This window comes from Octodon degus, unplaced genomic scaffold, assembly GCF_000260255.1.
Source record: "Octodon degus isolate 3935 unplaced genomic scaffold, OctDeg1.0 scaffold00245, whole genome shotgun sequence".
Taxonomy (NCBI): domain Eukaryota; kingdom Metazoa; phylum Chordata; class Mammalia; order Rodentia; family Octodontidae; genus Octodon; species Octodon degus.
The window spans coordinates 1,956,878-1,969,309 of NW_004524821.1; the positions used below are offsets into that span (position 1 = coordinate 1,956,878).

The 12,432-nt window shown below is 37.5% G+C and overlaps 1 protein-coding gene across 6 annotated transcripts in view; it reads left to right on the forward strand.

The window, feature by feature from the left end:
• Positions 1–12,432, forward strand: part of Scmh1 (Scm polycomb group protein homolog 1) — a 178,450-nt gene that overhangs the window by 17,167 nt on the left and 148,851 nt on the right. For 4 of the 6 annotated variants that reach the window (XM_023706200.1, XM_023706201.1, XM_023706195.1 and 1 more), the window contains one exon: positions 8,081–8,211. In XM_023706200.1, coding sequence (XP_023561968.1) covers positions 8,199–8,211 — 13 coding nt within the window. In that variant the 5' untranslated portion in view covers positions 8,081–8,198. Of the gene's footprint in view, positions 1–8,080; positions 8,212–10,156; positions 10,191–12,432 lie in introns of those variants that run through there. The other 2 variants (XM_023706197.1, XM_023706202.1) reach the window with 2 other exon arrangements.

Below are 12,432 nucleotides of genomic sequence, written 5' to 3' on the forward strand. Positions count from 1 at the left end.
GAGATGTTCTGCTCCTGGACTAGCTGGTTGGATCTATCCTCTACACTCTCCCCTGCAGGGATTGCAGCTGCAGGATTACACCTCAGTTGTGTATGCCAGGCCTGAGCTGTGCCTGGAGGGGGCAAGCTGAAGTAGGGGGAAGAGGAAGCTCTCCCACACACTCAGGGGACCTGGGCTAGGACTGGGTCTGGTTGCTCTGGGATGGGCAAAAATTCCTAATTGGTGGGCGGGGTGGGGGAGGCACTGCGGAGTGGTGGGGGGCGACCTAAGGGGCTGGGAGAGGGTCCAGCCCAAGTTGCGCCTGGGCTGGGACTGGTCCCACCGGCACAAGGTAGCAGGAAGCTCTCCGCACACTCACCGGACCTGGGCTAGGACTGGGTCTGGGGGCTCCCAGAACTGGGCAGAAAATCCTACTCGGCGGGCGGGGTAGGGGAGGCACTGCGGAGTGGTAGGGGGTGGCCCAAGGGGCTGGGAGAGGGTCCAGCCCACGCTGCGCCTGGGCTGGGACTGGTCCTGCCGGTGCAGGGTAGCAGGAAGCTCTCCGCACACTCACGGGACCTGGGCTAGGACTGGGTCTCAGTTCACTGGGATTTTGATAGGGATTGTATTGAATCTGTAGAGTGCTTTGGGTAGTATCAAAACCTTAACAGTGTAGTCTTCCAGCTCATGAATTCAGGGTATTTTCTCATGGATTCATGTCTTTAATTTATTTTGGAAGTGTATTATACTTTTTAGTGAATAAGTCTTTTATCTCCATGATTAAATTTATGTATTATTACTATTGTATCCTATTTTAAATGTAATTATTTTGTTAATTTCAGATTGCCTATCATTACTATATAGAAATACAACTGAAAAAAGAAAAGAAATACAACCTATTTATTAATAAACCTTATCCTACAACTTCACTGAATTTATTTAAAATGGCAAAAGTGTTTTTTGTTTTTTGTTTTTGTTTTTTCCTCCGAATGCCTTCAAGGCATGACTGGCTGGCTTGTGTTGTGGGGATCGAACCACAGCAACCTGAGCCTGACTGCTCTGTTGAAGCAGCCACTTAAAGAACTGAGCTAAGGGGCAGGCCCCCTTCACTGAATTTATTAATTAGCTCTAATAGCTGCTTTTGGGGATTAAAAGAAGCTTCTCTTCACATATGAATGACTTCGATTTCTTATCCAGTTGCTCAGACTAGAACTTTAGTACAGTCATCCCTGCATATCTGTGTGTGTCTTATCTGAAGGTTCTATATCTGTGCATTCAGCTGGTTGTAGGTTAGAAATATTTTTTTAAAGATCATGCCTATATTGAACTTTAACTTTTTTCCTTGTCATTATTCTTTGAATAATTTAGTACAATAACTACTTATATAGTCTTTACATTGTAATAGGTACTATAAATATATAGAGATCATTTAAAGTATAGTGTATGGGAGGATTGCATAGATTATGTTCCAATATATGTCATTTTACATAAAGGACTTGAACATCCATGGATTTAGTGGCCATGGGGGAGCGACAGTTCCAGAACCTATTATCATGGCTTCTGAAGAGTATGTTGAGTTTTGTCAAATGCAGTTGAGAGTATGATGTGATTTTTTTTTTTTTTGCTTCATTCTGTTTCTATAGTACATTGATTTTTCACATGTAGAAAATATTTACCTGTCCTTGCATTCCAGAAATATTTTAATACTTGTATATAATATTCCTCTCACTGTGCTGCTGAATTTGGCTTGCTGATATTTTGCTGAGAATTTTTGCATCAATATTCACAAGGGCTATTGCCTGGTTTTGAAATTAAAGTTTTGTTACAACACAGACATACCTGTTCATTTCAGTACCGCCTGTGGGTACTTGTACACTATAGCAGAAGAGTTGAAAAATTGTAACAAAGACTACATAACCCATCTGGCTAAAAATATTTACTGTCTGGCATTTAACAGGAACATTTTATCAATTTCTGGATTAGACAAATATCCCTTCTTGCTGTGGCTCCACACTGCTCAGGAAATCTTCCAGTTCTCATTTGGATTTGTGGATAAAAGCATCTTTAAAGATCAATGGCCCTGGGCAGGGATGTAGCTCAGCAGCACAGCGCCTGCCTGGCAAGCACAAGGCCCCGAGAATTCCCGGTACAAAAAAAATCAGTAGCTTTAGTCATGTATCGTTGAATATTTTAGATTACGTGGCAGTTTATTTTTCATAGTAAATTAACAAATTACCATTCTAGTTTATCCTTCATTGTTTAATTACCTGTAGGTACACCTTCAAAAGTCTCTTCTATTTTTAGTAGAACCAGGGTTCAGTTGAGTGAAGAATCCCAAGACATAGAAATTAGCCAAATTGCTGCTCATGGACAGCTTTTTCTGGGTGTGCAACCTGATGACTTTCTCGAGGAAAAGCTTAATTTCAGGATATATCTTTTTTATAATAGCTCACATTTCCATTTTTTCTATCTTTTCCTTCTAGATTTCTCTACCTGCTAAGGAAGAACAGTTTCTTATTTGGTGTAGCTGGTGGTAGTGTGCAAAAACAAAATCAATGAAAAGGTCAGAAGTGTGTACTTTTTACACAGTAGAAATTATTCTGTGTATGAGTTATAAAAAAAAAACAAATAAAAAATCTCATCCTTTTTTTCCAACTTATCCTGCAGTTTTAACAAATCTTGTGTGTCATTTCTGTAGCTCTTTATAGTTTACAAAGTACTCTCTACATAATTATCTCTTATATTCACAATAATCTTGTGAAGTACTATCTCTGTCCTATTTTATGGAAATGATGACAAGTTAAAGAAATCAAAATCTTGTAACTTGAGTTACAGAGCTTAGTCCTAGGATAAAATGGAAACAAAATGTAAGTAGGAAGGGAAGAAGGGTTGAAGGAAGGAGAGGGGCTTAGGGAAAAAAAGGAAGAGTTTATCTATCTATCTATCTATATTTTTTGAAAGCTTAATCCTCAATCTTTTTGCCTGTAAATCTTAGCATTCTCATTATATCACAAGTTTATGATGAGTAGCAGAATTTATTAACATGTAATTGATACAAAATATGTGGCTATTGGAAAAAACATGCAAAAGTATATGGAAAAAAACCATTAAAATCCCCTTATGGATGTAAAATATCAGTAAATCAGATCTTGACTTTGATTGCCTAACATAATCTTTGGGCTGATACCAAAGTCCACTACATATCATAGTTTATCATTATTATCTCAAAGGCAAATAAGGTTTTTCATGAATTAGCTCTTATCTACTTTTCCTGTTTGACCTCTCAATTTCTGTCATTCATTTCCACATCTTACTATATCCCTTTTCATCTATAATGCATGGTTAGCTCTTGTTCACATATCTTATGTCAGTTTCCATGTCATAGTACCTTTGTACTATATTCTGGCATGTTCATAATCCCAGCACTTGGGAGGCTGAGGTGGGAGGATCATTACTATTTTAAGACCAGCCTGTGCTACAAAGTGAGCTCAAGGCCAGCATGAACTGCATAGCAAGACCCTGTCTGTCTCAAAAAGACAGTCAATCAATCAACCAATTGCCTATTTGTCTTCTCACAATTGTAGTTCACCTTCGTGTCTGCTAAGCTTTCCCTGGCTGTCCAGGCAAAGCTGATTATTCCATCCTGCTTCCCCAGAACATGTTGTATAGCAAATGTGTCGTAAAAAGTCACATTATGTCTGGGAAGCAGAGAACAAGAGGAGGCAGGGACAAGTGCACATCTTCCCACGTCATGCCACCAGCAGTCCACCTTTAGCCACCAGGCCCTGCCTCCTAACAGCACATTCAACTACTGCATTCATCAGTCGATGAATCCACTGATGAACATACTGCCTTTATAATCCAAGAAACTTCTAAAAGACCTACTTCTGAACACTTTGGGGGACATTTTAGATTTAAGCCATAGTTCTTGCTCTCTAAAAAGAACACATGTTAACAGCTTGGTTGTGCAGTATATGATGTTGTTACTATTATTAATGGAAATGTAGTGGGTTATGTTAGACTTATCAAGATAGAAAAAAGCAAGAGCTATTCCCCCAAATCTAATATCCATTACCAGAAATGGAAAAAAAAAAAACTTGGAAAGGTATGGGATCTTTATCACTGGAAATTTATGCAAAGACGTTTTAGGGATGTTAGAAGGAAAATTCAAGCATTGACTAAAATTGGTGGGATTATAGACAGGAAGAGAAGGCATTAAATTTCTTAACTTTAAGCTTTTTGGAGGTACTGGGGGGTCCAACATAGGACCTCTTACATGCTAGGCAAGTGTACATTAAGCAAATTGTTAACCTTCCTTTAACTCAGTGTGTTATGTTTATACTGATTACAAATTGCAAAGGGACTCCAGTGTGACTTCGACCTAATTGACATGAGTGGAGAACAAAATAATGTAGAGAAAATACAATATGTAAATCCAACTTCATGGAATAGATTACTTGGCAGTAAACACTGAACTTATTTTTGTAACAATTCCTTTTAACTAATGAACCATCTTTGTATACTCAAAATATATTTCATTTTTATAAAAATTCTATTTACATTGAAGTCATTAGGAGTATATTTTATAAAACAGGCACATTTTGTTTATTATTTCAAAAAATACTACTTGCTAAATTATATTGTGGAAAATATGGAGGAAATAAGTGAGGTAGACCCTGCTGCTACCACACCATCAATTCACAATATGATAAAACTTAAAAGGAAATTGAGATAAGGTGTAAGTATCCACCACAGCGCCAGTAAGTGATAGGTAAAGAAACAGAAAAGATGCTGCTATTACTGTTGTTGCCGTTTCCACTGCTGCCACCACTGGTAGTATTGCTGCTGTTTTCTTCTGCCATATCATACTTCTCTAACTCTTCAGAAAGTTGGTATTGTATATGTGTATATATACATGCACATACACCCACATATAGAGATGCTTCTGGATTCATGATGGGGTTACATTCCAATGAACCAAATATAAGTTGAAAATTTCCTAGGTCAAAATTCAGTTAGGGCGCCAGTGAGATAGCTCAGCAGACTATGCACCTTAGGTAAGCGCAGGGGCCAGGGTTCGATCCCTGCCACCACATTGCTTTGCCAGCCCCATCTAGGACTGTCTTCTTTTTTCCAAGTACAAGATTGGCCAGGGCAGTGACAGTCAACCTGTAATCCCAGTTACTTAGGAGGCTGAGGCAGGAAGATTACAAGTTCAAAGCCAGCCTCAGCAATATAATGAAACCTGTCTAAAAATGAAAAAGAAAAAAATCCAAATACCAGCTAAAATGATGATAATGATGATCTAACATTACTTATTTCATGATATCAGAAAGCCTAGAAGCACTGTTGGAACCACTAACTTTCCTGTGTTTAAAGAACATGAGCCAGAAACATTCTCAAAAGCATCAGCTTCTCCTGTACTCTGGCTCAGACCTATGTAAACCTTTGGAAAGGGTAAACATACATAGTTGAAATCTATTTTGAGCTGCCTGTAAGACAAAGGACATTACGGCCCCTGCATTTTCATTAGCCATTCATTGTCAGCTGCCCTGCTTGCTAAAGGGAATATTGATTTCTCTGAGACTCTTCTCTCTCTATACACACACAAAGGTATGTAATTGCTACAGAGCAAGTGGGGGAGGGACAACTGCCAACGGGAAATCCGCTTCATCTTCTTTTGTTCACATCTGCTATGTGGAAGTGACAGGATTTATTGCTCTCTTTGAGAAAGGGATTGCCTAGTTTGCTTCTCCTCACCCCTCTTCTGGCAGATTATCCCAGAGGAATATTACATCTCATCACATTTATCCCCAAATGAAATAAAAGCAAAAGAAAGAGAGCTAGAAACAGAGGATCAGTTGAGAGGCACTAGGAGTACTTGCTAATAAAAGAATGGTTGATCAGTGGCAGTGGCATATCCCAGACTAGTCCCTGTCTGTCTCTGGCCTCCCTACAGCTTGTTTTCTGTGAGCAGGTGTTCTGTTTCCAGCTCTTCCGTATTGAACTCTGTACATACTGGAATAGGATTGTGGGTTATCTAATACTGAAAAATTTCTGTCTTTTCTTAGATTTCAGAAATACACTTCATGCATTTTTTTTTCTATTTTCCAGATCCCATTTCAGAAGAGAATATCCCTCCATCCCTCTTCCTTTTTACCTTACCCATTTGTACGTCATGCAAGACTACATTATTTCTTTTCTATTATCCATGCTGTATGAATATGTAATATATGTTATAAAGTCTTACATTTAATGTACCTTTACATTTTTAAATCCCACGTTATGCCTAGTCTTACTTAATGTCCACATTAAGTTAATAAGTTCTTCAGCTATTAGAGCTTCAGATCTTTCGCTTTAGGTAACAGAAATCAAACTCAGAACCTGTGTGTGCAGGCAGGCACTGTTCCCCCGAGCTGCATCGCTGAAGCTCAGAGCTTCAGTTTCTACTGCAGCAAAATGAATAGATTATCTACACTCCCTTGGTCGGTTCTCTCCAAGCTAAGCTTTATTATGTTAGAAACATTTGTAAAATTTTTTTGACTTTTAGGGAGTTCAGCACCATGTAGATACGGGAGACCAGTGTAGTTAGGAGTATATTTCAGATTCATATTTTGAGTTTTCTATTTTGACCATAACCTTTTAGCAAGTTATTCAGCCTTTCTGAGTATCATTTCCTCATTAATAAAAGATGTAATAATACCATGCTATATGGTGAAGGTTCAACAAGATTATGTCATCGAAATACATAGCATAATATTTGGCACATGGTAAACACCTAAAAATGGTAGCTATGTAGTGTTAATAATTATTTTTTTCTCTTTTTTTCACAACTGATTAATAGGACAGTTTTGATAATCAATACATTGTACATTGTTATCTTCTTAGTGGTTACCCATAGCACAAGAAGCAGACAGGATATTCTGTCCAAACACTGTTAGTACACCTCTTTCTTCTCACTGAATTAAGTGAAAGTAGCTGTAAATTTATCATAACTATTTTGTATATATAAATACAAAATGATCTTTCCTTTGTATCTTTTTTTTTAATTTTAATTTTTTTTTGGTCCTGTCAGAGGTGAATATTCTATTGGCATCTAAATACTATTGGTGTTTGAATTCAACTAAACAATCTAACACTGTCTAGCAGTCTATAATATTAGTGGCTTATGCTCAGAAGTTATTGACATGAGCCTTTTACAGCTCATCGTATTAATATGGATAATAGTTATTAATATATAAGTGATAAACTCAATTCTCTCTTAGTATATGAAGAATTTTTTTGATTTTTACTAGTTTCAAAGGATAGCCAGTTGTGGTTATTTTATCACATTTCATGAGAATTCTTCGTCATCTTTTGCCACTTACTATCTTTCAAAAATTTCCAAGACTAACAGAATCTTTACATTCTCTAGACTTGCACTACAGTAGACAATAGTTACATGTACCTGTTTATATTTAATAAAAAGTAACAATGAAAAATGCAATTCCACAGCTATTCCACCAGCAACATTTCAAGTACTGAATATCCACGTATGGCTGTTGGCTGGCCATGCGTTCAACAATATGGTTACACAACATTTCTGTCATGAGAGGTCAAGGTACCAGCAGGGTTGATTTCTGGTGAGGGCTCCCTCCTTAATATAGATGGCTCTTTCTCAGTATATCCTTACATGGCCTTTTAGGGAAAGAGAGTTGTCACAACTCTTCTATCAGATTTAACATTAATTACTTACTTAAAAGCCCTGTCTCCAAATACATGCAGATTGGGGGTTAGAGCTTCAACACTGTTAATGGTTTTTTAGTATTTTTTGACTTTCTGGCTTAACCTAGTTAGTTAGAAACTACATTAAGTATTTACATGAGATCAAATGTATTATATATATATATATATATATATATATATATTTCTGTGAATATAGAGGCTTAAGTTATGCTTGTGGAGCTTGCTGTAAAGTACTACCGAATACAGAGGTGTTTTAATGGTAAAAAAATGTATATTGAAGTATTTTTCTTATAGCTTATTAACAGTTTTTTTTAATACTTAAGAGTGTCAGTATAGGTTAATAATTATCCCTTTCCCTCTCCCCTCTACTTCACAGATGGAGAAATTAGCATACAGAGAAACTGACTTGTCAGAGGTCAGAGAAAAGCATTGGTGGATCAAAGGATAAAGCCAAAAGGTCTCAATTCTTTGACCAGTGTTTTAATCCATTGACTATGCAGCCTAGTGGTAAGTATTTTTTTATGCTAGCCTAGAAGATTAAGAGACCTAGCAATGAGTGAGTTTAAGGAGTTCCTCATTTCTTTTCTTTCTTTCTTTTGTTTTCTTCTTCTTCTTTTTTTTCCAGAACTGGGATTGAACTCAGGACCTTGTGCTTGCTAGGCAAGCACTTAGTCTACTGAGCTATCTTCCCAGCCCTCTCATTTCTAATAGGCTACTAATAATCCTTTTCTTTATAGCCATGATGTCATTTTTGCCTTTAGCATAAATTTTCTAAGTTAGAAAGTTTAAAGATTTACTTTATTTTAAAGAGAATAAAAATAATGACATAGAATTTCAAAACACTGGTTCAGGGTTATACCTCAGTGGCACAGTACCTGCCTGGCAAACACAAGGTCCTAAGTTTGAGTCTTTGTATAAAAGAGCCCCACTATAATAGGCATTTAACAGTGGTTAATATAGTGTGTGTTTTATCTTCAGAGTAGTTTCTCAGATCACAAAACACAGGCATGCAAAGTTAAACAATATAAGCACAAACTGTTCTTTTTAATGAGCAGAAATTAGTAGTATAATTTTTATCTTGGCTATCTTATGCATATATTTTTTTTTTATTTTTCCTTCCTTCTTTTCTTCTTTCCCCTACCCAAGTTGTTTCCTTTTGAGCAGTTTCTTCCCCTTTCACAATATCTGTTGTATGTTTTGGATCATATTAAGTTTCTTATACTAGGGAGACAATATAATGTTTACACATGCAATTCTAATTTATTTCACTTATGAGCATGATCTCAAGTTATATCCATTTACCTATAAAAGCTTTGAGTTTATCTTTCTGTATAGCTGAATAGCACTCCATTGCATAAAAATACTACATCTTTTTTATTCATTCATTGGTTGATGGTCATTTGGGTTGTTTCCAAGATTTAGCTATTATAGATTGTGCTGCTGTAAACATGGGTCAGGCATGGAGATAGCTCAGAGATCTAGGCACCTGCCTAGGCAAGTGCAAGGACCCAGGTTCAATCTTCGGTATCATATTCCATCCGGCCTCACCATGGGTGCACCAAGCTGGCCACCAAGACCAGGCGTGGTGGCACATACCTGTAATCCCAGCACTGGAAAAGCTGAAACAGGAGCACTACAAGTCTGAGCTGCATAGTAAAACGCTGTACCAAATACATAAATTTTTTTTTAAAAAAATGGGTGCACATATATTGTGTGTCATGGTTTGGGGTTTTTGCAAGGTGAACAGTGCAATATAGGACACATTTCATAAGATTGTTACAAGGAAATACCCAAAGAATCATACACAGAGTGTAGGAAATCTGTTCAAACACTTAAGACCAAAGAATCCTAAGGAGGGCCTGGATCCTAATATCCTACATGAGTCCAGTTGAAGATATAAGAACTCATAACAATGTCTCTCACAGTCCAACTGGAGGCCTAGAGCCCATGATAACATACAGGCCTGCTTCACAGATCTATGCCTGGAAGGCACAAAGGTCCATGGTAGAAAGTCTGTGCCAGTGGGATGAAGGATCTGTGCTAGCAGGCTGAGGGATCTGAGCTGGAGCCAGAAAGCAACATTCAAGGTAAGAACCAGAGCTTCCCCTAAAAGTACCACAGCCATCCTCGGCAACAGTGAGGTCCTGAGCTCCTCTGGTGAGGAGGAAAACCGTGTTTACATCAGGAAAGCTCACTTGACAAGATTCTCCAGAAGACTGAGCTGTGCACCATCTTCCCCTCCAGATCCAAGAAGCAATGCTCAAAGTGAGGACCTGAGCTCCCTCAAAGTGAACTACAGCCATCTTCAGCAACAATAAGGTCACACGTTCTTCCTCCGAGAATAGCCGAATTCATCAGGAAAGTAAGCATGACAATGTCAGCCAGCAGAATAACCCAAGAGAACCAGCAGCTTCCAACAGCTTTCCTAACAGCCTCTCAACAGCTCCTCTAGTTCTGCCTCTCATGCTGCTGGCAACGATCCTCAGGTGGGCCTCCCACACTCAGCGCTATGCTACTTCAGTTCAGCTGAGTGTAACAAGTTGACTACCCATTGGCAACCCGCCACATTGTAGAATCATGTTTTTTTTTTTTAATTCTCCAAGGAAAATATCTACAAGGTGAATAGCTGGGTCAAATAGGACCTCTAATCCTAGTTTTCTGAAGACTATCCACCCGATTTCCACAGTGTTTGTACCAGTCTACACTCCCTCCAACAATGGAGAAGAATTCCTTTTTCCCCACAACCCTGCCAGCATTTGTTACTGGTTGATTTCTTAATGATAGCAATTCTTTCTAAGGTGAAATGAAATCTCAATGTTGTTTTAATTTGCATTTCTCAAATGACCAATGATGTTGAACATCTTTTCATATATTTATTTGCCATTTGTATTTCTTCATCTGAGAAGCGAATATTTATTTCAGGTGCCCATTTTTTGGGTTGGGTCTTTGAGTTTGGGGGCCTGATCTTTTTCAGTTCTTTATATGTTCTAGATATAAGTCCTTTATCTGAGGGACAGTTGGCTAAATTTTTTTCTTGCTTTGTGGAGTTTTTCACTTTTTTGGTGATTTCTTTTGTTGTGCAAAACATTTTTAAAAGGATGAGATCTCAATTTTTTTTTCTTAGTATTTTTCATGCAGTTTGGATTTCGTTCATGAACTCTCTGCTTACCACTGTTTTCAAGATTTCTGCCTTTCTCTTCCAATCGATTTAGTGTTTCTGTTTTAATATTTAGATCTTTGATCTATTTTGACTTTGGTTTAGTTCGTAGTGATAGACATGAGTCTAGTTTTAGTCTTTGTCAAGTGGAGAGCCAGTTTTTCTAGCACCATTAAAGAGGTTATCTTTCTTCCAGGTAACATATTTGGCCCCTTTGTCAAAAATGAGGCTGAGTGTGTTTGTGGTTATATAGGCACCTTCTAATCTGTTCCACTGATCCTTGGGTCTGTTTTTTTGCCAGTACCGTGTTGATTTTAATCACAGTTCTTTGTTTGTTTATTTGTTTTGTATTTTAGGGAAGAGTTACAAGGTGCTTAGGATCTCACTACTAGATCAGACTTGTAGTAATCTGCCTGTTTTCAGCCTTCCAAGAGCTGGGATTACAGGTGTATCATCACGCCCACTCTCAGTCACCATCTCAGCGTGTTCCAGCGGCAGGGCTGGCTTGGCAGGACAGGTAATTGGACCCCCAGCCCCTACACCTGCTTGCAGGTGCTTTAATCCGCTGAGCTATTTAGCTGGCCCTATCACAGTATCTTGATAGTGTAATTTTCAGGTTGGATTGTGATGCCTCTTACCTTGCCTTTGCTGGCCAGGATTGCCTTTGCTATTCTAGGTCTGTTGTGTATCTAAATGAATTTTATGAATGTTTTCTCTGGATCAGTGAGGTATGCTGATATTTCATTGGGATTGCATTAAATCTGTATAACGGTTTTGGGAGTATAGTCATTATTACAGTGTTGGTTCTTCCTGTACATGAGCTAGGAATATCTTTCCATTTTTCTCATATCCTCTTCAATCTCTTTCTTAAAAGTATAGTAATTTTCACTTTATAGATCTTTTGCTTTTGTTAGATTGATTCTTAAGTATTTCTTTTCTTTTTTTCTCCTCAATGCTTTTGAGAAGAGTATTGTTTCCCTGATTTCTTTCTGAGTGGGTTCCTTACTTGTGTACAGGAATGCTATTGATTTTTTACTTTGTATCCAGGTATGCTACTAAATTTGCTTATTAAATCTAGAAATCTGTTTTTAGAGTTTTAGGGGTCTTCTACATAAAGTGTCATATCATCTGCAAATAATGATAATTTAACTGCTTCCTTTCCCATCCTTTGTTTTATTTCTCTCTCTTGTCTGATTGTTCTGGCTGATGTTTCCAGAACTATATTGAATAGGAGTGGTGATAGTGGACATCCTTGTCTGATTTAAAAGTGAAAGTCAAACTTCACTTTGTAAATACCTTAAATATTTCTGTAATAGTTTGGCCATGTTATTAATAAAGGAAAATAAGAAAAACTTCTTTATTGCATTTTTTTCCCTTGTCAGCACACTAGATATTTTATGTCATTTTAAGTGTCACTAAAATTTATAACCATTTCTGGCCCCTTGAAAATATACTTATTAGTGAAATAAGCCAGACCCACATCTGTAAATATCGTATTGTCTCCCTAATATAAGGACTTACAATTCCATATATGGTTAGGTTTCTAAATTTCTTTGTAAAAATATGTAAAT